Source organism: Alexandromys fortis, unplaced genomic scaffold (genome assembly GCF_014885135.2).
Source record: "Alexandromys fortis isolate MF-2015 unplaced genomic scaffold, M_Fortis_MF-2015_v1.1 scaffold_14, whole genome shotgun sequence".
In the NCBI taxonomy this organism is placed as follows: Eukaryota; Metazoa; Chordata; class Mammalia; order Rodentia; family Cricetidae; genus Alexandromys; species Alexandromys fortis.
Window position 1 is genome coordinate 12,159,270 of NW_026067910.1, and position 26,705 is coordinate 12,185,974.

The 26,705-nt window shown below is 33.2% G+C and overlaps 1 protein-coding gene across 1 annotated transcript in view; it reads left to right on the plus strand.

Annotated features, from left to right (window-relative positions):
• Window positions 1-26,705, plus strand: part of Nkain2 (sodium/potassium transporting ATPase interacting 2) — a 1,001,586-nt gene that overhangs the window by 484,014 nt on the left and 490,867 nt on the right. The window contains exon 3 of the mRNA XM_050138196.1: window positions 20,003-20,083. Within this exon, the coding sequence (XP_049994153.1) occupies window positions 20,003-20,083 (81 nt within the window). The remainder of the gene's footprint in view (window positions 1-20,002; window positions 20,084-26,705) is intronic.

Below are 26,705 nucleotides of genomic sequence, written 5' to 3' on the forward strand. Positions count from 1 at the left end.
AAAAAAAAAAAAAAGAACTCCATTCTCTCAAATAAGAGTGACAACATCTTTGTTTGGTTCCTGGTCTCAGTGACAATATTTCTGACTTTTCCCCTCTCAGTACATTGTTTGTTATGCTTTGTTATATATTATGTTTAGGTGTGTTTTTTTCTGTTCATAATTTATTTAGAGTTTCATCACTGAGAATTTTGTGCTTCATTAGATTTTTTAAGTGCCAAGCCAATTACATGACTTTGTCCTTGAATTTGTTTATGTTTTATTGTACTTATTTTTTTGTCAGTGTTGGACCATCCTCACATATGTGGTACAAATCCATGTTATAATTTTATCTTTTTGATGTATTGCTGGATTCTTCTTGCAGGTATCTGTTTGAGTTTGCACATTTATTATTGACCATTGATACTGGCTTATTATTTTATTTTTTATTTGTAAGTATGCCTGATATGATTAAACTTGGCTTTCAACTTCACATACCTTAGAAGAAAGAGCCTGAATTAAAGAAATGCCTCCATCAAAATGACACTTGGATATGTCTGTGGGTGTGTTCTTAGTGATTGATGGACAAGGACCTAACCTGACCAGGGTGGTGCTATTCCCCTAAGTAGATAGGTCCAGCTTGTAGAATAAGGACAACTAAACAATCTGAAGGAATGAGCCAGCAAACACTGCTCCTCCATGCTTTCGGGTTCAATTCCTGTCTCCAGGTGCCTTGACTATTCTTGAGGATGGGTTGAACTATGTAAGCTAAAATAAACTGTTTTCTCACCAGCTTGCTTTTGGTGGTAATGGTTACAGCAGAAGAAAACAATCTACAGTGCCAGGGTTGAGTATAGGGTGATACTGGCATTATAAAATGACTTTATATTTATATTTTCATATTTAAGTACACTTCAAAATAAAATGAGTGTTCTGACCTTGGGCTCATATATACTATCATTTCATCTCCCTGCTTATTTGATCAGTTAATAATTTTGCTGTGGCTTTGTCTTTTTAAACAACTTTTGCCTTAAAGTATATTTTACACTTATTCATTTGTTATGCATGTAAGAATGTATCCCATAGCACAAACAGAGAGGCCAGAAGACAACATGCAGAATTTGATTTTCTCCTTCCACTGTATGGGTCCCAGTGATCCCAAGTTGTCAAGCTTAATAAAGAGTTCGTTTACTCACTGAGCCTTCTTGCTGGGCCATTTTTGTTACTTCATAGATGTATGACTATCGGTTTCCTTTACATTGAATAGTTTTGCTTGTTGATAAACTGGACTCCCCAAATTCAGAATATCACTAAGTCTTCTATTTCCAATGTTTACTACGTCACTCAAATAGTCTGGGTCTTCTAATTGTATAATATAGACTATTTACTTCAAGGCTTTATTAGTGAGAAGTGACTTCTGGTTGAATTTCTCTGTTTATTTAGCTTATAAGGCTCTCTGTCTTTTTCATCATTGGGATATGGTAGTTTACAAAACTTGCCCTTTTTTCCCACTTTATGCTGAGTTCTCTCGTGGTTTTATGGCTTCCCATATTTCCATGATGGCATAATATTTCCTTTCTAACTTTGTAGTCTCTAATATGTGATTTCTCAAAAACAGAGAAAACACATTGCAAAGCCTCTTTAATATTAACTTCATTTTAATTTTACATTCTTGATCTGCTTGCTGTGATTGAATTGAACCTTGTTCCCTCAGAATCAAATTCTATGCTTCTGGAAAGTTCTGCTATACTGGAGGAAAAAATAACAGATTAAATATAATTAGTAATTAAATTAAATTGCCTAGTATAAGTTGATTTAGTTCTATGTGGAGTTAATTTTTATCTGCTGAATTTGGCAATCTTACCAGAAAGGCACAGGTAACCACAGGCATAGCTCCCATTCTCTCTTTGTCCCTCTACTCTTCTTCAATTTTAACACTTTATCCCCCTGTCCCATTGATGTCTTCTTCCAGAGACTGAGGCCAAGCAATCTGACCTAGACAAAGTCCTTCTTTTTTAGGAATGATCACTTGTGACTTAATGGATGTGTGTCTCAAGAAACTCATCAGAAGTTAGTGTCTTTCACTTTCACTGTTCAGGTTTCGTAGCAGTTGAAGTTCATCTACCCATATTCCCATTTTATACCTTTTGTTTCCTAGTGTTCAGCCTCAGGTACATCAACTAGATATATTTACTTCTTGTTTGGATTCTAAACTGGCTTTCGAAGATTTAAGATTCTCAGCTGCCTAACAAGTGTAAGATAAAAATTTCAGAATCCATTTCTTTTAAAAATGCTTTCTAATTTTTGCTATTTGTATGGATAACACCTTTATTTATTTTGCATATTGTTCATTGTTGAACACCAAATTAGTTCCATTTACCCAATTGCCATCTCTCACTTAAATAATTATACCGTAATCTATGAGCAACCAAGTTTAGTTTCTTCTAAAGGCATTACTTTTTCCTATTCCATTTTCTCACTAAGACAGCTAGCATAATTTTAAATAGAGAGGTGATACCAACACCACGGTCTTATGTATATTTATTCATTTTGTAATATGAATAATAATGCTACTTATTTAACAGTGTTGTTTGAAGATTAAATGAAGCAATCATGTAAAATTATTAAAATAGTATTTAGCACATTTTCAACTAGGAATAAATGGTATTTATTATTTGTAAATGTCAATAGACTCACTCCAAGTTAAACTCAGAGTTATAATGTGACAGAAATAAATTAAAGAGCTTGTAGAATAATAAAACCTATGTATTCAGATGCACTCAACAAACTTGATATTATTTTGGGCTGCTTTGTACTCATAAGGGAAATATGTTTAGAATAAAAATGTTATATGAAGTAATTTATTGAATGATTTTGGAGTTTTCTTATTAGTCATTTGAAAAACAAAATGCTAGAAATATTCAAAACTATAAAATAATGGGTACTTATAAAATTCAATTTATTATCATTCAAATTAGTGGGGGACTTTGCTGGTGAGTATAGAAGGACAAAGAACAAGATAAACATAAAACAATGGAAATGGAAGGGGAGACCCAACTGAGGAAAGCAGAATCAGACCTCATGAATGTAGTATTTTAGAATACTATATTACTTTTTAGAAGCCAGAGTTATAGTGGGATATATATATATATATATATATGGTATGAATACATTGCTGCATGTATATATTCATATATCCTTTGAAAGGGAGACACCCATGTTTCATACTGCTTTCAATTATATTCTGCCCTGGATTCAGTGAAGATCAGGGTCTATTATTCTTGCCAGGAACGGGCTACTTTTCTTCTCTGCTTGTGTCTTGGTCAGAGTCTAATGTGATTTGCAACAGTCATGTAGTAAACTTAACATAACTTTTGCTTTACAATCTAGGGGAAGTATCCTCAGCAGGAACCTGGTACTTCTAGGGCTTCAGAAACTGGCTTAGAAATAGAAGCAAATTTTTCTCAGTTTGCAATGATAGCATGATTCTGCTCTGTTGCCCCATTGTGTATCTAAGTATTCTACCCATGAGAAATACACACAGCACCATGTAATAACCATCAGTACAGGGCATTTCCCATCTATCAGAGGTAGACACTTTGCATGTACTCCCTCCAATTTAACCATTTGATGTGTCTTCAAAAAATCGAGTGGGTTTATCAAGTTCTTGTGCTATAGACTAAATGTTCTATACATTTCTATAAGTGTCTTTCCCAACACATAGAATAAACAACAATCCAATCAAAATGATTCAGTTTGTTCCAGATGAGTCATTTCTACTTCTTCGTACAGGGGACTAAGATGTCATTTGTTACTCACTGGCTATTAGTTTTCTCAGACAGGCTCTCTATTAGGAGTTCACTATTGCTCTTTGGTTGACAGCTTTGCCATTAGTTATGTCTAAATGAGTCATCTCAGTTCACCACCAGTAAAAATGTCGAGTTTCAATGCTATAGCGTTCCCCAAACTATCATTACACCATTGATTTCAAGTGACAAGATCTTTATTGCCAGCCGTCTGGTGATCTACATCCAAAGTCTCCCTTTAGTGTCTATTTTCAAAGACAACTCCTAATTTCTGTGGCTATAAGTTCTATTCCTCTGGAAACAGACATTAAGATAGAGATTTGTGTGTAGGCAATTTATTAGCATGTTCCCAGGAATGACATCTGTAAAGGACTGGGGAAGCAAGATCATGCAGGAGAAGATAGACTGCAAGCCAGTAGAAACACAAGCCTCGATGGACTGCACACAGAGCTGAGTCCAGGCTGCTCTTTCCAGGATTGTGAGCGAGCCTAAGAAAACTGTACCTCAACAAAAACCAGTTATGAGAAGATATTCCTTGGAGTAATACATAACCGGGACAAGATAGTTTACTGTGGCCAAGGATAATTGTGGAGAAATAACTTGCCTATGGATTGCCAATGTGAAATATTTCTGGCAATGGGAGGAAAAAATATTGGTATCCTGAAAGGTCACCTAGGCATTCAACGAAAGTACTCTCTAAAGTCTGAGTGCTAAAAGCCAGTAAAAGAGGTCCTTATCTCTCAAATAGTTATGTGTCTATAAAGATGAATTATTCAAATTTTGTTTTTTTGTTTGTGATTGGGCCTTATTACAAAGAAAAACTATGTATAAAGATGACAATATCAATATAGCATATGCAAGATATATCATTTTAAATTTGTTGGAATAATTTTTTTCCAATACTTACATTACCTAACTTTTAAGATTTTGAGGTAATGAGTTTGTATGTAATGGGCTGGAATTATGGTCTATAGGCAAGGAGCAGAAATAAGGAACATCCCACGTAAGTAATCAATAAAGATTATAGCACCATTCTTAAATTACTCTAAGCATATGGGATAAACAGGCAAATTATTTAGTAATTAGAATGAATGTATAATAACTATGTGTAGGTCAAATTATAATATATGATTTCTTATGACAATTTGGACTAAATCCAAAGTTATCATTTACTAGAAAAATAAAATTTAAGAAAAGTATGGTTATTAGACTTTTTATCCTTGAATTGCTCAAAATGTGAGTTAGCAAATTGCTCTACAGTTACTTTTATAAATACCTGAAGACTCTCTCAGAAAACAAATTAAACAAAACAAAAAAATCCTGAAGACTGAAAGTAAGTAGTGTATATATCAAAACCTAATTATCCATACAGATGCTTGCAGATTATTCCCATGGCCTTATTTTCATTCTTTGATACGTATTAGACAACATTAAGGCTATTTTCATACTATATATAGAAATAGGTTTCCACATTTTTTTTATTATTTTAGCATATTTTAAGGGCTTATTTTCTAAAAACACATTTGACCAAATGGATCCTGTCATCCTGATATGTCATCCGATGGTCATTAAGGGCCTGATGGCTTTTTATAAGATACATTCCTTAAGAAATTGTAAATATTTCGTTTTACATAGAACTTTCCTAGAATGATGCGTCAAGAGGTCCCCAGTGCTAGAACTTCTGGTTCTTGTCTCTCTGCAGTCATTATCTCCAATAAAAATGATTGACTGTCTAAGTGGCTGACATAGAAGTGAATCACTTCGTTTATCAACATCACCACTGTTGAACAAGCCCATGGGCACTGTAGCTAAGGCTTGTTATATGAGAAAAAGTATACTTATCTGAAAAAAAATATTCCTTTGCATTCATCCAAAAATATTAGTTTAAAAAACAGCAAGGTCAAAGTACTGATATTTTACCATATTGTAAGTATGTATTCATTGTGTAGTTTATATTTCAGCTCAGGACACCTATATTATCAATAGATCTTTCTATTAAACAGTTATTTGTGTGTGGGAGAGAATGAAGATATATCTATGTATCTATCTATCTATCTATCATCTATCTATCTATCTATCTATCTATCAATCATCTATCTATATACATATATATATGATATATAATGTAATATGATATATATATATCATGCACTAAAAAAGTCAATTTGAAAGAGTCAATTAAATTTAGTGTTTGTTGTTGCTATTTGGTTCAATGGTTGTTTTGGTTTGGTGTTTTTTTGTTTTTCTCTTCTGGGAAGACTTACCATCATTGTTGTCTTATCTCATACACATTTAAGTGTACAAATTTCTTAAAGGACTTGTAACTTTAATATTTCCTCTCCAACACTGAATTAGTCTGTAAATGTAACACAGGGCCTTCTCATTAAGAATTGTCATTTCTTTGTACTTCTTGGCACCCTGGGATTGTTAAGCCTCAAATAACAGTGTAGCACATGAATCAATCAGTGATCAGTGACACCATGATAAAGCTTCAGTCCTGANTACTATATACAACACATGCATACACACATTATGTATATCTATATAATTGTTACATATATTAAAACAATATGTAATTATGTGTATTAAAAACAATAGCACATTTACACATATATCTATATAAATCCAGCACAATAAAATATGAACAATAGGGATTCCAGTAAATTGAATTAGTATTATAGGAATGTGAAAATTACCAGGGTTATTGTCCTTGGACTTTGGAGATGTTCATTAGAGCAAATTAGGTTACTTAAACAGAAGCCTTGCAGTAGTAGCAGTCTTCTGAGAACAAAGGCAGTCACAAAACAACTAACAACTAACATGCATTATATAAACTTACACTACACAAAGGGGTTATTCATATCTCAACTATGAGAGTGAGGTTGGTATGAAATTTCAGACACTATTCATGTGGCACACAATTTAAAATGTCTGTGACATATATTTCTGGAACTTATTTTTCTCAACTAACCTTTTAGTCATTGTTTGACTGTGGAGAGATGACCCATGAAACAAAAATCTTAAGAACCTTCTATTCATCCATTATGGAAAACATGTAGAAGTTCATTAAATATTTTAAAATAACATTAATATAAAAATATAACATAATTATTATCAGTTTTTTAGCTTCCAGAATCAAATCAGTTTATCAAACAGTTATTAACGTTTTGGTATTTACTACAGAACTGCTTACTTTAGCCATGGTGTGTAACTGATCACTATATATGAATGAATGAATGAATGAATGAATGAATGAAGTGATAGAATATGATCACACAGATACAGAGAGAGTGGTGGAGAATATTCAACTATAAAATGAAAAGGAATCCTGTTATTTGAAACAGAAGAAAAAAAACAGGAATGGGGTTATTACAAATGAAATAAGGAAATAAGCAAGTCTTAGAGGATGACACTCTAAATCATAGCAGTATATGGGATCTAAGACATTCATGTAGAGGCAGACAAAATATTTGACCACTATTGAAAAGACCTGTATAACACTACCTTGAGGTTTTACAGAGAAATGTTTTGTGCTGAAATAACCTAGTAAGCTTACCAGATACTGATATGCTAACTCAGGAGTGAGCATGGGGTACTGTTGGTTAAGAAACTAAATAATACCAGTTAAAAGGAAGGAGTAATTTCAGCAGATGTACTGTATGAAATGATGACACATTATATTCTTGAAAACCCTGGGAAGGGATAATAAATATGATCACTATAAAAATGGTAGCTATGTGAGTAAATTTGTTCAAGTTCATTATCGGGCTTATTATTCTATAACGCATACAAACTTTGAAGCATCTTTGTACACAATCCATTTTTACCTATCAATTTAAAATATAAAAAAAAGTTGGATGGGCAGTGATTCAGGACTTTAATACCAGCACTGAGGAGGCAGAGGAGGAAGATCTCTGTGATTGAGGCCAGTCTGGTCTGCCGAGTGAGTTCCAGGACTGCCAGGGCTACACAGAGAAGCCCCATCTTGAAAGACCAAACTCTATCTATCTATCTATCTATCTATCATCTATCATCTATCTATCTATCTATCTATCTATCTATCTATCTATCTATCTATCTATCTATCAATCATCTATCTGTATACATATATATATGATATATAATGTAATATGATATATATATCATGCACTAAAAAAGTCAATTTGAAAGAGTCAATTAAATTTAGTGTTTGTTGTTGCTATTTGGTTCAATGGTTGTTTTGGTTTGGTGTTTTTTTGTTTTTCTCTTCTGGGAAGACTTACCATCATTGTTGTCTTATCTCATACACATTTAAGTGTACAAATTTCTTAAAGGACTTGTAACTTTAATATTTCCTCTCCAACACTGAATTAGTCTGTAAATGTAACACAGGGCCTTCTCATTAAGAATTGTCATTTCTTTGTACTTCTTGGCACCCTGGGATTGTTAAGCCTCAAATAACAGTGTAGCACATGAATCAATCAGTGATCAGTGACACCATGATAAAGCTTCAGTCCTGACAGCATCCAACCAAATCAGGTATTCAAAGGACAGAACCTACAGGAAATATGAGAAATGTCCATGTTGCCTTTTGGGGAGACAGAAGAAAAATGTAATTCTTAAAAATGATTCTGTGTAAAAGTAAGTTGAAAAATTTTATTATAACAAAATAATGTTTGAGAGGATTTTATTATTTACCTATTCTTATAATCAAGTGTTACACAAATGATCAAAGAGCAATGAAGTTTCTTTAACATTTTAAATTAAAATAGCATCAGCTATATTTTATAAATTAATTATATGATCTCTATATGTATTTTCATATTAAAACAATAGATAGCAATTAAACATTTTGAAGTTCATATTGATTGACTGACCACATCCCTCAATTAAGGTAACATACATATTTTAGAAGACTATTTAGTGGACTAGTAGAGTGGCTTTAAATTTCTGAAGGGTGATAAGTAACATGACAAAGGCACTAAAGCCTTTGTCCAAGGGAGACAAGTGATGCTTCTAATACCAAATGTGGGGGTGCAGAAGTACAATATGCTATTCAATCAATATTTACAATAACCATACATCTACCAGATCTTTGTAAAAATAATGACATGCATTTTGAAACTGTTGCTAGCTTTCTTTTTTTTTTTAAATCTCGAAGGGTTCTTATATGTTTAGCATTATCTAAGTAAGGGGTTTTGTGTATCTCTGGAAAACAAAATTATAAACTTCATGATAAATATACCGATTATTCACTTTCATATATTAAAGAAAAACAAATTTTAAGGTGTGCTTATGTTCCATGGCAGGCAGTCCTTTCTCTATTCTCTTAGGATGTTCTTGTAATTGTATGGACATCAAAACTCTTTTGGCTATCATCTTTTTGGTTCAATGATTGATTTTATATTTTGTAGAAACAATATGACAACCAAAATATTTTTGTCATTCATTGGATTTAGGGCCAACTTGTGGCATAGTAAAGTTAATTATGTTTAAGGATGTCTACCCTAGATAATAATTGTTGCAGAAGGAACTAACTTTAACTATCCATTGTCTTAGTATCTGTATATACATATTATGCATAAAGATGTTTAAGAACATCCAAAAATGTATGTTTAGAGCATAAACACCATTCAACAACCACCTTGAAGGAAGAAAATGAATTTTGTAAAATATAGTTCAATATGAAGTTGTATGTAGCCAAAAACGTTCCTTAAAAAAGGCTTTTTAACTTATTTTTATTAATCTTAGTATAATAAATTCAACTCGAGTTAATCAGAGTCAAGTTTTGTGAATGCAGAGCATAATGAATGCAATTTGATACATTAATCCCATGTTCCTAATAAGAAAATTGCATGTTATGCATGTCTTTTTCCAGCTAACAGTTTGCAGACATGAAGGAATGTTGAACAAATCAAGAACAACCTGGATTGGACAGAGCCCAGACTTTGTCGTTTCATAGGTCATCATCATAAGACATGAGGTTGTCTTACAGATAGTTCATCTTGAATTTGTTCATGAAGCACAACTGAGGACCGACATATGGATGCTACCTAATTAAAATCAGCTAGAATTAGAGTGTCATCAAAGTGCTTCAAATGACCATAAAGAGCTTATGCTTAACTGTAATGCTTCCATACATTAATGGACCACATATGACAACAGTTATTCCTTATAATCTGTAATTGTTAAAAATGAGAATACTAAATATTTTACAAAAATACAGAATTTCTAACTGTTATAAAAAAATTGCAGCTTAAGCACTATCCCAATTTTTAAAACAAAAATGATAGCTGATAAACTGAACACTACTACTCAATGAATACCAATTGTTTTTCAAAAAATAATCTTAACATGTTATTATTTATTAAAGGATAAGGTGGATTCTATAAAACTTTTGACTAATAAGTAATATTTTGTAACCAAGCATTTCACTTTGGAAATACATCACAGGTTCTTTAGTGGACAGTTGTTCTGCCTCCTAGATGTCTAGTCTCTTCTAATCAGTCATTTGCATTGCTTCCTAACTTTTCAACTTCCCCAGAAGTCTCTAACAATATAATAAGTAGCACTGCATATATTTTCTGTAATTTGTTATCTTCCTTTGTTTCTATGGATATGAAACCTCTTCACACAATTTCATTTCTGCCTGTTTTTCACTGTGATGATGTGGGAGTGATTTCTTATTAATAAAGAAACTGCCTAGGACCATTTGATAGGCCAACCCTTAGGTAGGCGGAGTAAACAGAACAGAATGCTGGGAGAAAGAAGCTGAGTCAGAGAGTCACCATGATTCTCCCACTCCAGACAGACACAGGTTAAGATCTTCTCTGGTAAGCCACGTTACCAGAGAAGACTACACAAATTATTAGAAATGGGTTAGATCAATATGAAAGAGCTAGCCAATAAGAGGCTAGAGCTAATGGGCCAGGCAGTGTTTAAAAGAATACAGTTTTCGTGTAATTATTTCAGGTAAAGCTAGCCGTGCGGGCAGAGCAGCCCCACCACTCCTATTACAACACTGTGACATTAGCAATGGACTGATTCCGAGGGAGTAGCAGTAAAATGGCTAAAAAGAAGGACTTCTCGGGGCTGGAGAGATGGCTCAGAGGTTAAGAGCATTGCCTGCTCTTCCAAAGGTCCTGAGTTCAATTCCCAGCAACCACATGGTGGCTCACAGCCATCTGTAATGGGGTCTGGCGCCCTCTTCTGGCCTGAAGGCATACACACAGACAGAATATTGTATACATAATAAATAAATAAATAAATAAATAAATAATTAAAAAAAAAGAAGGACTTCTCAATAACCAAATTACCCAGTCACATGTGTTTAGGTGTTATGTATTCCAGTGTTGCATTTGCGGATGTGCTGGTTTCCTGTGCTTTTGCTACATGTTCTCACCACAAATTGTTACAAACTTGTTTGTCTAAAACACAAACACACACACACACACACACACACACACACACACACAAATTCTCCTGGATTCCTAAAGTCTGATATTGGTGTAAAAGGTAAAACCAGGATTCCACTTAACAAGAGTTTCTAGTATCCTATCAATCTTTGAATTTTAGGGGTTTTGGCAGTTGCAAAGTCATGGTGCTTAGGAAGACCTTTCAATACTTAACCCAGCAATGTCAAACCTCTTATTGTTCCACTTACATCATCTCTTTTTCTTCTCTGTATAAAAAAAATCCATTTATCTGCCTCTTACAAAGACACATATGATGTTATTGGATATTCCTGACACTAAAGGACATCAGCCTACCTCTAATTCTTTCTTACTCATGTCTGAAAATAAAGAAATTTTCTATCCAGTTTTCCAATATAAACTAACAATTCTTCATGTTTGGGGAACTTACATATATATAGATCTAGAAAGGCTATTACATAACCTTTAATGGGAGGGTGAGAAAGAATGATAAAATAAAAGCAGTACGAGAGTATTGTATAGAAATCTTCAGGGTTTGATAAAAATCTCTCAGTGAATAAAGTGTTTTCATGTTAAAGGGTAGGTATACAAGTTTGCTTAATCCAAATGTTGGGTGAAGGTGGGGAAGAAGACAATGATTAAACTCAGGGACTTGCTGGCCAGGTAGATGTGTTCTCCAGGTTCAGTGGGAGATGCTACTGTAAAGTGAAGAATGGTAAAAGACGCAAACCTCTATGCTTGCGTGTACCTTCCTACACACATGTGAATACACCCCAAACACAGACAAACTTCAAATTCATGACAGCTAACCTTCTAGATTATTTATAACACATTTGGACTGTTCGTCAAATTCTGAATGAGAAGAGTTAAGCAAATTAATTTTTCATTAGTGGTTTTGGGGCAATCCAAAAATCTTGAACAGTAGGAAGTCAGTTATTAGAATCTTTAAACAAAGACATAAAAAAAATAAGAAAAACATATGGGAGTTAAATTATTTTCTAACTGGCAAGAAATAGTTGGTGCTGCAACTTCAAATCACAAGTAGAGATAAATATGAAACAATGAAATTGTAGTTTTAGCAAATTAAAGATACATTTCTCTTCACTCATTGTTGTATTGCAAAATGACCACCCAATACCCTCCTATATAAGGATTCAATAAATTTACTATATAATTTTAACATCACATAAATTTTAGCTTTTATGGCTTTAATGTAATATGGTATGTTTTACCAAGTTATGTTTTATTAATTTTTCAGATCTTAAATTCATGTGTGCACAATAATTAGAATGTCTTCATATAACAAAATTATTGTAAATGGACAAAGACTTTTAAGTAGAACATTTCCAGCTTCAGAAATTACAGGGAAATAAGTTTCTTGTCATGAAAAATATTGAGTGAGTTAAAGCACAAGAAAATATTCATATACATCTGTTTTTGTGCTGAATGAATATTCTTATTTTTTTAATCAAAGAAAATTACTTGCACTTTTTACTTCAAGACAAACAAAATACATCTGGGATATTATTTTGATTTATAGTTGTGAAAAAATCAATTGTCATTTTTACATTTATTAAAATAATACCCACTGAATGTTTGAAAATTTATAGACTGTTGATTGAGCTAAACATTTTCAAGTATGATTGCCAAAAGAATTTTGATGTCAAACTAAACTAACATATTTAAGAAAAACCTTGTTTTCTCAGAACTGTTACAAATAGAATAAAAGCATTAGAAGTTTAAATAGGTGAGAATTAACCTAATAACTCTGTACAGGACTGAATTTTCATGTATATTATAGACTATAAAATAATTCTTCCTCATCAAGTGAAATCCATAAAGAATAGAACAAAAAGCAAGATTTCTATTTAGTGTAGACTAGGCAGGACTTCAGCACTATGCAGAGGGGGGGACAGAGGAGATAACACTGGTGTGGGATTCCCCTCTGTATGCTGTAAATACCATTAGTTAATAAAGAACTGCTTTGAGCCTATAGCAGAGCAGGGCAAAAAGAGCATTAGATTTCTAAGAGACTTTAGATGATGATCTTAACTGAGAGTTCATTCCTGGGAGCATTGAATTATATAATGATAGTGCATTTTTTATAACAATTTCATATAAGAGAGCTACTACAGCAGAAATTAGTTGTAACAGGATTTGCAGATTTTCATTGTAATGCAGACTTCCATTGGCATTAAATAAGCAATAACTGCAAAATAAATTGATTATTTTGTCTACTTTTGCTCCTTATAACAACAGGTAAAGAAGTGATGACCAGGTCAGGTGATGTAGCTCTCAGAGATGAGAAAGCTAACCTAAAACATGGTGAGCATTGAGAAAACATCAGTGGATCCGAAACATTTTGAGCAGAAATGTTTCTTTTTGGGAAGCAATCTTTCAATATAGCTTTCAAATGTCTCCCCTTATATTATAGACACCTAGTTGTTAATGATTCTAACCTCCTCATATTTTGCATTAAAGAATTATTTGAAGGAAGTTCCTCATAGTTGACGTATTATTACATTTATATTAGCATTATGGTCTCAGTGATGTTAGTTGCTGATAGTACTTGTGTAGCCTAGGGAAAATATTCAAACCAGAAAACATTTCTGCAAACTTCGTGGATTGCATATCAATAATTGCAAGAGGAAGTCAATAGACAAATTTGATCATGTCCTGTAGTGTTTCCCTGACACATCTTCGAAATTCAGATGGTAGCCGATGAATGTGAACTGATTCATGACCAATTCTTTTGCTAATAAATCACTTATGATATCACATGGCAAGCAATTACCTTTATCTTCCACTTTCATCTCCTGATAATAAAAAATACTGTTTAAATATTTCCAAATTAGGTTATATTTAAGAAAACTAAACATGAAATTAACATGGAAGACAAACTATAAACTTAAATCTCTATTTCAAATTATTCTTGTCTTTTTATTTTAACATCATAAAATAGTCTATTTTCCTGAAGTTAACTTTATAGAAATTTTAGTAGGAAATATGAGAAAATGTGTCTGTAGTAAGTACATTTGTTCTCCCTTAGTTTTTCAAAAGAAGGGATTGCTTTGGGAAAGCAATTCTCTATTTTATAGTTTCAGATCATTTATAAAGTTCATTTATCTTAATAAAAATTGTAATCACATATATCTGGGCATATAAAGCTGACAAACTATGTTAAAATTACATGCTTTGTCTTGCTGAATAGAAGTGACACTTTAAAAACCTAAAGGTTAAATCTAGTTGTTTATAACTGTAAATGAGGGAAGTGGAAAGGTAGTGTCAGTATCATTGAGATGTGATCGATATTTTTTTTCCAAATAAAACATATATTAGTATTTTAGCCTTGCAAACCTAATCTCCATTCCTATACATTAAGCAGTTATATATCAGGCCTGTTAGTTGACTCAGGTGGTAAAGAAGGTTGTCAGAAAACCTGATGACACAGAATATCACAATGGAAGTGGAGAAAAAGCTCCCACATGAAATTCACACTTTGTCTTGGCACATGTGTCTCTACACGTGCATGTACATATGCACACATGTAGACACACACACACACACACACACACACACCACAAATATATCGGAGTTGACTACAATGAGTAAGAGCCTTAACTACGTTTTGCTTTATTTTGGTAATTTTATTTTATTATTTGAGCCATAAGACAACAGGAAAATCATGATGATTCATTAGTTCATTGTACCTAACAGTTCTCAGCATTTTGGTAAGACTTGCATTGCATTCGTTTCTCAAATGGTTTATTGGTTGCTTCAGGCATCGGTTCTTGAAAAGTGAATTTCATCTAAAAGCGGAATTTGTCTCTTATCACAGATAATAGATCAAAGCTTTTAAGCTTTTATCTGAAAAGTAAAATATAAGCCTTCTCACGGGAAAAAAAAATGAGACTGAGGCAAGATTCGTTTTACTGAAGAAAGCTACAAGTTAGGTGATACCTAGCCAGGACAATTCTTTATCATCTCGTTAGGGTAGTTCTGCGAGGCAGAATGGCATTTTCAATTACATAAAAGCTCAGCAATGGTCAGCTATTGTTAATCCAAGCACTGTAGCAAGCAGAAAGAAGTTACTACAGACCCTTATAATTTCTATTACATGAACGAAATGAAGAATAGGAATAACAATAGAGTGTGTTGGCAAAGATCACTGCCAGACAATTTATAAAGATATGCAAATATCTTCATCAATACTCAAGCAACTGTCAATATCCAATTGGAACATGTTTGGTCCAGAAAAATTCCACCATTAGCTATTGAAAAAAAAAGTATGACTACAAAAAGAAAATTAAAAAATGGAGGAAGTAGTAAGGATATAAAAACTAGTTAAATGAGATATAATTAATGCATCAAGATAAATAGAATAAGTTAGTAAACCCCCAATTTTGCACAAAAAGTGAATTAAAAGGATCACTAAGACACTTTCCTAGTGTTTTCCCCATTTGTTGAAGGGTCCTGAGCACTAAAAGCAATGACTCTTTTGGAAGCCTGTAAAATCTACTGTTTTCTGGGACCACCTGAATTGTAGTAAAATATACAAAGAAATAAAAGTAACTCTAAGAAATACAAAGATAGAAAAGGAATAAGTGTTTCTGTGTTACTTTGGATAATATGGACGTGCATAATCTTAAATACTACAAAAGAAAGATAGAATAAGATATAGAATGTGATTTATAAGTGTGTGACATTTTAAATACAAGGTAAAAATTATTGTTTTTACCTAAAAATGTAAATGCTTCCTTCGAAAATCCTATCTAAATATAATTTTTTTTTAATTTAAGTGAAAGGGCAAATGATTAAAAAAAAAAAACCCTTCAAGGTAAGTGTAATCATATTACCTTAAGATTAGTAACTTTGGGTTGCAAAGTCAACTGTGTAGATTGATGTGTTAGACACATTAGTGGAGTGTGTTTCATGGCATCTGAGTTGATAAAACTTTGGTATTACTGCTGTTTTATTTTGACAAAGTGTGGTGTACTAACATAAGTTTTATAATAAAATGGCAACAGCTATTAGATATGCAAGGAATGAGAACTTTGAAGCATTCCATCACCTAGTCTCACAGAAGCCCTATGAGTTACCAATTATTAATAACTAGTTACAGATCCTGAATCTCAATAATATCATATAGTTGGAATAGTTCTATAGAGTTCCTAATTGACAGATGCAGATAACATGTACAATGTTCTTAATTTCTATGTGATATATTTTTAGGGGACATCTGATCATAGCCATCCTTCCATAATATTATTAAATTTTGGTTATAAACCAAAAGTTTTGAGCTCCAGTTTTAACAAAACAGAATACAAGTGGCAATTAATATGTAAAATATGTGTAAGCACTAACGTATAAATTGAGAAAGACTATAAAGACTATATTAGTTCCTATTAGAAAAATAATGGTACTTATATATTCATTATATTATTGGATAAACCAGTATCCCAAGTACCTGTGGAGATATAGGTAATATTTCCACTAATTGATAAATTTATGTGTAAGTTCATGGATGTAATATAAAAAGCCACAGCATCAGGCTGGAGAAATGGATTAGTGATTAAAAGCATTAACTGCTCTTTCAGAGGATCCAGGTTTGATTTCTAGAGCCTGTATGGCAATTCACAACCATCTGTACCTACAGTTCCAGAGAATCTGATGCCCTCTTCTGACATCATACACTTGAGAGCTACATAGACCCAGCAGACAAATCATACAAATAAAATGAAAATGAAATTTCCAAAAAAAAAAAACCATTGCATTGACATTCTTTGCTTTTATCTATCTCTTCTTAGATTTTGAAGATTTATCTCAGTGCTCTCACATGTAAGGTTCTGCTTCTTCGCTTCACCCTTAATCTAGCATTAATATTCTTTAATGTCTGCCAATGGCAAATTTTCCGAGGCGTTTGAGTTGTATGATGAAAAGCACTTCACCCACTCATCCCAAATAGTTGGCCATCCTCCTAACTGATCAATCAGTTAAGTAGGATCTATTCAGCTTTCCATCCATCATTTTAAAAAGGGAAAACTGTGTTAATGTGAAGAAAGGAAAACATAAATTTAGTTTTCCTACCTTTTTCTCTTTAACTGATTTTTAGAGAAAACTTAACTAAATGATTGCAAACCATAGGTAAATTTTTATTCATCGAGTTATCAATGAGTATCCAGAAGTTCATTGTATTTCTGAAACTAAAATCCAAATCTATTTATCAAATATATGCAAGGCCCGAGACTCTTAGAAACCACTATAGGTGAAATATTTCAGGACATTGAAAAGGGCAAGATTTTTTTTTTCAGGAAAAACATGACCAAATTACAGGAAATCAAAGCAAATCTAGAATGTGTCATATACAGTGACTATAATCTGCAGAGAGTAGGAAGCACCTAGAGAGAAAGGCAATCTGTGGAATATTTATACACTAAATATCTAAAAAGGTATTTACTTTTACTCAAGTTTACCTCCGAGTACTCGATAACAACCTCCCCATTTTAGTAAACTAAAAAATAAACTAAGTTATCTAAATACACAGGTTGATCAAACTCAAATGTTTTGTAGTATCCTTATTCTGCAAAACAAGATCCTCTTTTGCTGCAGTTACTCAGTTTGTGAATCTCCTCATGAGTTCTCATTCCATGAGTTTTCAGTCCGCACTCTAGGCAGCATCTCAAATATCCTTGTTCTCAGAGCATTTGGCCATCTTCGCTCTACATTGAACAGAACAACACCCCTGTACAGTACTTGGAACAACCAAGCATCTTTAAAATGCTGTGGAACCACTGTTTAGTGTTAAACAATTTTATCACTCCTCAAATAAGATGATGATGATGATGACAGTATGCTTGCAAAAATGATGTCTATGAGTAGTGTCTGCATTCTGAAACTAAAAATAATATTTTATCTTAATTTCTTCTCATTCACTCACTGAATTAAAAATAATATTTTCTGAATGTTTATTTTATCCAAGGTATTAGTAGTTTAGGTAGATGAACATATAGTATCCTAAAGATACTATATCCTAAAGATAATATTGTCTGTACATTAGATATTTATATATAAGTAAAGATGGTAGAGAATTGAAATTAAGACAGCAACATCAGCTAAAAACACTATGAAAAGCTCATTCAGATATAGCTACATGTCTGTCAGCAAGTGTTATTTTAGGTGACCTTTGAAGAAAAATAAAATATTGATGGATATGAAGAGTAATGTGTTGAGAAACGGAAAAAAAAAATCAATGATGAAGGAATTACATGGTAAAGGACCCCAGGAAGAAAAATGGACCTTAAATCCAGGGAACAGAAAGTCAACGATGTGTTTGGGATACAGTATGTCTACAGGGATGAGTTCAAATAAGTGACTTAAAAGACAGTATGGTTAAAATTTCTTGGATAATTTCATGAATAATATTATAAAAGTATGGAACCAATTATCAAAGAGATGGAAGTCATAGGTTTATTTAGCAGGAGGTAACATTACTCTGTGATTTCAACTGATAAAGTATACCCACACTTGCCATTTCCTTGTTGATATCGTCCTTCCAGTAAATCCCCAGATTTAAACTTAGTTGAGTCTGAAAGTTAGTCTCATTAATTTCTTATAGAAAAAAACATCACCTCTTTATTTTTAAGATTTCATGTTCTGTTTCTCAAGATAAACTATATATTATTTCCATAACCTTTGTATTCACATTACACATACTCTTAGGATTATTATGAGATATTCATCTTCTTAAAAAATCATCTTTTTCATTTGACATAAATCTGTGGGTAATTGTTATCTGCGGTGCTTTAAAATAGCGATTCAAGTTGTTTAAAATAATTTGTTTGACTGGTCAGAACTGTGACTTGGTAAGAAAATTTGTTGCTGCTGCACAATACGCGCTAAGCAGACAACAGAATGAAGGTGGGAATGATTGCTGAATGGTTACTGTTATGTCAGGAGGTTGGTGAGAGGATAGCATGGAAAGATGAACAAAGAAGTGAAACACTAAAAAATACATAATATATGGGCCATGGACGTGAGGACTGATGTGTTGGGGATAGCCTGAATATCATGAAGAAAGTTTGCATATGCACTATAAAGGCATGTTTACTAAACAAAACTGTTTTCTGTTTAAACATTTAGAATGTCTACCTGAGCGTTCAGTTCTTTCCATGTCTGCAAACTAAAATCTCTTTATTAATGGGGAGGCAATTATTTCTTCTGCTTCAAAAAAAAAAACTGAAATGATCCTCCACTATTTTTTTGTTGTTGTTTTGAGACCGGGTTTCTCTGTAGTTTTGGAGCCTGTCCTAGAACTTACTCTGTAGACCAGGCTGGCATGAATTTACAGAGATCTGCCAGCCTCTGCCTCCCAAGTGCTGGGATTAATGGCATGTGCCACCATTGCCTGGTGATCCTTCAGTATTTTCTGAATTATGAGACCTTAAAAAGTTATAAGAAATCAAGATAGAGATAGATAGATAGATAGATAGATAGATAGATAGATAGATAGATAGATAGATAGATGGATGGATGGATGGATGGATGGATGGATGGATGGATGGATGGATGGATGGATGGACGGACGGACGGACGGACGGACGGACGGACAGACAGACAGACAGACAGACAGACAGACAGACAGATAGATAGATAGATAGATAGATAGATATGCCTCTTTCTTAGATGGAATCAATACCTGGTATTTTTAACTAATCTTTTGATTTGAATTTCAGAAGTTCAAGATCTATTTGCCCTCTGCCTTGGCTAGTTGTATATTCATTCTGCTCTTTTTTCTTTCCTTTTTTACAGTACGCTGTCTGGCTAGTCCTCTGGGTGACGTGGAATGTGTTTGTTATCTGCTTCTATTTGGAGGCGGGGGATCTCTCAAAGGTAATTTGCCAACTGATTTGCTAAGTCATCACCCCTGTGTTAATAAATCTCCTTCCAAGTTAGGCCGAGTCTTCTCCAGCTCTCGTCTTCTATATAGTGGGTGAAGGTGAATTAAAGGAAGTCTCAGTCTTACCTCTATGCTTTATCATCACAAAGATGTATTTGATGCCATTTAGCAGAATTAACTTGAGGTATAAGTTATAACACTGCTCATAAAATATGCTTTTTTTATCATTCATGAGAGAATTCTACGGCCAAATATAATATTTCTCAGAGACAAATATCTCTAAGATTTTGAAGTTGCTTCATTTCCTTGTATTAAACAATGTTTTCCTGATTCAATTTGAATCATAATATGATAATTTAGACAATCCATAAACTGTTATCAGAAAGAAATATATTGTTACAGATGTGAATAAAATATATACACCGTTCTAACATAGTATCAAAGATGTAAAACTATTGCTGTTTTCACTGTGATTTGTTTAGTTAATGTGTGAGGAGCACTGTTGCAATTTTAACATGTATTCATTGACAATTGAAATGATATAGTCTGCAGACCTCTAAAGGCACCATTGTTATATATAGTAAGTTGCAGCAAATAGCTCAAACAAGACCATCAATTTAAGTAAATCCTGACTCTGGAGAGAATTCATGTCTTGTTCTTCTTGCTAATGTTGAAAGAACTAAGTTGTGACATATTTCTTGTTATCACTATCACATTAGCAAATATCAGAAAGATACGGACATCTTTAAACACAGTACTAAGAAGAAAAGCCTCTTGACAACACTTCCCCATGTCTACATATCTGGTCAGGCTAGAGAAATAGGGGGTGGTAATATATATGTAAGTGGGAATTTGACAAAACATTCAGCATTTTTAATAGTGTTCGCTTATCATTTGATCTGTGCTAAGGATTAATGTAAAGTAGAAATCATTTTGATTTATCTCGGTTCGATGACAAAAGATGGAGAGAAAATGAGTGTGAATTTGTGGGATGAGGAAGAATCTAGGGTTATATTTAATGATCAGATTTGGGTCTAGTTCCACACAGTCAGCCTGGCGAAGGACCACTTGGTGATTTGTTCACAGAGTCATTCTATATGCTGTGGCAGCAGACAGCCCATCTGGGAAGGGGCTGTGACCAATGGAGAAAAATTGTTCTGGCTACTCTAGGAGGAACACAGATGGAATCACGGCTTAAAAGGCAGTATGCTTTCCCCGGGACCTGAATTAGTTCCCCATTTATATATTTATGCTCTTCTGTAACCCACTGTATTCAAAAAAATTCCACATTAGAATGAGACTTAACAATATTCTCTATTTAAAAAAATCACCTTAAAATTGTAAGTCAGATGTCAAGAGTATTGAGAGAGTGAAGTGGTTTAGCAAACCACAGTTTCTTTAACATGAAAACACAGAGCACGAGAGTTGAGGAAAGCTGAGTGCTCTGATGTTCTCTGGAGATAGCAAACTTTCCTCGTGTGTCTGCAGAGACAGGATAGAGGCTGGGATCTCATGATTTTGAACAAGATCATTAAACCTCTGTGAGGGAACATCCTAAAAGCCTAAAGCCCAAGCAAGCTGCAAGCCAAAGAGAGAAATCTTTTTCTTACGGGCCTCTAACGATAGTCTGTCGTCAGCAATGAAGCAGTTAACAGTATTTTCTTGTCCACCACGGCTTCAGAATACATGAAAATTTAATCATCTCCTTTTAACAAAGAGTCTAAAATAAAACTGTAAAGGGCTAAGTTCTATAGTTATCTGTTCTGGGTTTTCTTTGATGCTCAGAGGGTTTGAAGAAAGTGTGATTGTGGCATTTAATTCTTTAGTTTGTTGCAAGTAGCCCACACTGTGAGGAATATAATGCGAGAAAGAAGCATGAGTGCCTGAGATGTACAAATTCACGACAAATCAATAAGGGCTCAGCTGAGCCTACGTATAGTAGCCAGATTACAGCACATAAAGCACTTTCAACCCACTAGAGAATAAGACAGTGTGTTTCCTATCTGAATGCTCCATTACTTGAATCTTGGGGATAAATACAGGAAATCAAATAAGAGAAGGCATTTAATGAGATGTATATAATGAGACAGATGTATTTTTTCCATAAAACATGAAAATAGGTAATTTGCTTTAGAACAAATATAGGCAAGAAATGATAAAACTTAAAGGTAAATTTTAGTTACCTCTATAGGGATCAAAATTTGGGTTATCTTTTCTATAGTATTTTTCAGTTTAATTTTCTAAGCAAACAGTTTTCCATATAATTATGAACTGCATACAACTATGAATAAATTCAGTGTCCATAATCAGTAATTATTTGATACAATAATATAGTAAGTGAGACTAAGCTGTTTGAACTTTGGTTGTTATTTATAGATAGTTATATGGTTAGTGCTATGAAAATACATCATTATCGAAGTTTTAATGACTATGTTAGAAATTGTAAAAGATTCAAGAAAGATAAAAATTAGTTTCATTTTTATCAAATAGAGAAACTACATTTTAAGTTTCTGTTAAAATAACATATAATAGGAATATATATGTGTACATATGCTAATATATAACTTATATGAATATATCATAGCAACAAAATATCCATGAAAAGGTAACAATTTCTACATAATTTATATCAGTAGCTACCATGATAGTGTTTAAACTAAATATCATCAAGTATCATATACTATGTTGTTCCTTGAGTTGGGATTTTAATAGATGTCTTGTTTGGAAACCAAGAGGAAGTAGACTTTCAATTCATGTAAATGGTAGCTGTTTGAAGTTACCTTTGAACATTAAACATGAAGAGAAATAACAATGAAGCAGTTGCGTTAGTAGTTTTGGGAAGTTTTCATATGTAGTCTTATTTCATTAAATTATACTAGGCAATTATTATTCTCTTATCATTTTTCAGATAGAAATGAAAACCTATCCTACCCATCAACTAACTTGAATTATTGCAAAAAGATGAAAGATATGTTATTTAATAAATAGTAATTTTTGGGTTCAAAGTACCTAACAGAACAAAAGCACATGTACTATACTGATTTACTTACTCATTTCATAACCTGGGATGAGAAAATAAGTTTTCATAATAACACATTAGGACAAACATATTGGTCTGCTCAAGTGTTGAAAAAATGAAATTGTTAGATGTGAAAAAAAAATGTATCCTGCTTCAACTGAAGCTGCGCATCAACAAACCTTCTAAAGAGGCTGTTTGGAAGAGCCATCCATGCCTCTCTTTTCTGAGGAGAGGCATTGGTCAATGGTGATCATATGTTACAGGGACAAAACAAAAATCTTACAGAGAAGGCAGGCAATGGGATTACTTTATACCCAGCACAGATGAATTTGCTTTTATTTAAACCTGTGAGATGAAGGACAGGACATAGGTACATATCTGTCAGATATCACTAGACATTTGAGACTTAACCTGGTGAAACCTTGGCAACAGTATTTAACTATATCTAATTGCATGTGTGTGTGTGTGTGTGTGTGTGTGTGTGTGTGTGTGATTCAGAAGTACATGCAAGCTTCTTCTAGAAGGCTGCTACATTTTAATGACTTTTGTAGTTGTTTTTTTTAGGGTCTATATTTAATTTATTTTTAAATATTGCCATCTGAAAGAGCCAGATAATACATTCAGTTCAAGCTTTGGGGACTAAACTGTTCTCTTCTATAAGAAGCAAAAAAAGATAAAACCTTTCGTACACTGTAGGCTTATAAGAACAAATCCTTAAAAACTGAAATGAGTAGTAGACAGAATAATGGACTCTTAGAGCAACTGTAGTTTTGCATTTAACTCAACAAATGCATTATTCATTTAGAAAGATTCCAATGTTTCTACATACTCATGTTTAGTGAAATCAATGTTTATATCAAATTTGTCTTCTATGACCTTGTATGTGAAAATGACATATGTTATAGTCATTTTACTTATATTCATGTTTCTTCAAAAGCTAATGTTTGTTTTTAAGTGAAATATGATTGTAACCCCCATAGCATAGCTACTAGATAGACAATCAGAAAAATGCCAGGTTCAAGTCTTGCCTGAGTTGTAGAAAGTGTTGAAGACTACCCTGGGCAATCAATGTGATACTCCCTAAATATAAAACCTTCCTCAAAACCCAGCAATACCACTTTTGGGTATGCTCAGTCATACCACAAGGACATGTGCTCAACTATGTTCATGGCAGCTTTGTTTGTCATAGACAGAATCTGGAAACAATCTAAATGCCCCTAAAAATGTGGTATATTTACACAATGGAGTACTATACAGCAGAGAAAAATAATGACATCTTGAAATTTTGAAGGCAATGGATGGAGCTAGAAAACATCATATTGAGTGAGATAACCCAGACCCAGAAAGACAATTATCACATATACTCACTCATAAGTGGTTTTTAAACATAAAGCAAAGAAAAACAGCCTACAAACCACAGTCCCAGAGAACCTAGACAACAATGAGGACCCTAAGAGAAACCTACATGAATCTAATCTACATGGGAAATAATAGAAAACAAAATATCTTGAGTAAATTGGGAGCATGGAGACCATGGGAGAGGGTAGAAAGGGAGGGAAGGGGAAGGGCAGGAAGCAGAGAAAAATGTAGAGCTCAATAAAAATCAATAACAAAAAAATAAAATGAGACTGGGATATAGCTACATGGTAAAATGCTTACTTAGCAAGCTGGAGAACATGGGTTCAATACTTGCTATCACAAAGAAAATGACTAATTTTGATAAATACCAGCAGGTAAGTATAATGGATCCATATTTGTTTTAGGTTTTACTTTCCTTGGTATATTAGTTACTTTTGGGTTGCTTAGGAAAAACACTGTGAGCAAGGCAACTGTAGAAGAAAGGGTTTGTTTGAGTTTAAGGTTCCCAGTAAGAGTCATCATGGCAGGTGAACATGCCTAGGAACTGGGGCAGGAAGCACAAGCAGAGAGAATGAAAGGAAAGTGGCACAACTCATGCAGCGTCAAAGTCTGCTTATGGACTTCCTCCAATAAGCCTCCACTTCCTTAACTTACCAAAGAATGTCACCAACTGGATGTCAAGCGACTAAAGAACTGTGACAGACATTTCTCATCACAGCTACAAATAAACTAATTAGGAAAAAATCAATTTTTCAAAATATATTCTGCTTTAGGCAATATAAAATGATGTTCTGATAGTAAGCATTAACTATGTTGTAGTTCTTTTGTAATACTAGAATTGAATTATCCAATTATTTGAATACTTTGTTTTTTATTAATTTCAGCTGTTTATTTTCTTATTTGTTCAATTATCATTTATTTGGTTTGTTTTTCTGATTCCTTGTGTTGCCTTTTAAGTGAGAATTAGAGTCGTTGAACTTTTTTTATTTCTCTCTGAACATTCTTTTACTTGAAAAACTTTTTTTCTTCATAATTTAAATGATCATCTCTAAACATCTGTTAGCCAGATTTCTATATTAAGTATTGAACTTGTTGCTAAGTTCAAGTCTCATATCCACAACTTCTTTTGAAGACATGTTGTCATCTTAAATTTAATGTCCACAAGTTTCTTCACTGCCTCTGAAGTATAGAATATCAAATACTCACTTCTTAAAACAAGGAAAAATTTTAAAATATAAAATTCATTTCAAAATATACTTAAGAAAGAAACAAAATTTTAAAAGTAATTAAGAAATTTTTTATGCTGATTATGAGATGGAACAAGAAACCCTTTTCACTATTTTATGTTTAGATATCAAATATATATCTACTTTATTATATCTATATCTATATCTGCATACATATATGTAGAGACAAATGGGGAGGAAGAGAGGGATGAGGGACAGTATTGGAACCAAGTATGTATGTGTTTGTATGCCTATAAATATCATATATAGGTATATAGACACATGAATTTAGTACTATTAACCATCACTCTATATATAAGGGGTATGTGTACATATATATGTTTGTTGTGTAAATACATGAGTATGTACCAAAACTTAAGAATAACAGACTTTGTTGATTGAATGAGTACTTTAGGAAGGTATAATATAAAGGAATCTCCTGACTTTTAAAAACTAGACTCTCTGGATGAGAAAGGGGACTAGGAATTCAGGCTTTGAACCAGTAAAAAACTTTTTTAAGATTAAATAAGACATTGCTATATTGACTTTTTGTTTTTTTTAATTTTTTATTGATTTTATTGAGGTATAAATTTTTCTTTGCTTTCCCCATTTCTCTCCCCTCCCATTCTACCTTCTCCCATGGTCCCCACACTCCCAATTTACTCAGGAAATTTTGTCTTTTTATACTTCCCATGTAGATGAGATCCATGTATGTCTCCCTTAAGGTCCTCATAATTGTCTACGTTCCCTGGGATTTTTGTGATTGTAGGCTGGTTTTCTTTGCTTTGTATCTAAAATCCACCCATGAGTGAATACATATGATGTTTTTCTGGTATGAGAGGTTCTTCTGTATATGTGTTGCTTTTATTGGTTAATGAATAGAAAAACTGGCATGGCCTATAGCAAGGTAGAAGGAAGTCAAAGTCAGTGAGAAGCCATGGAACAACCACCAGACACAGATGTGCTGAAACTTTGCTGGTAGGCCAAAACATCATGGTGATACACAGATTA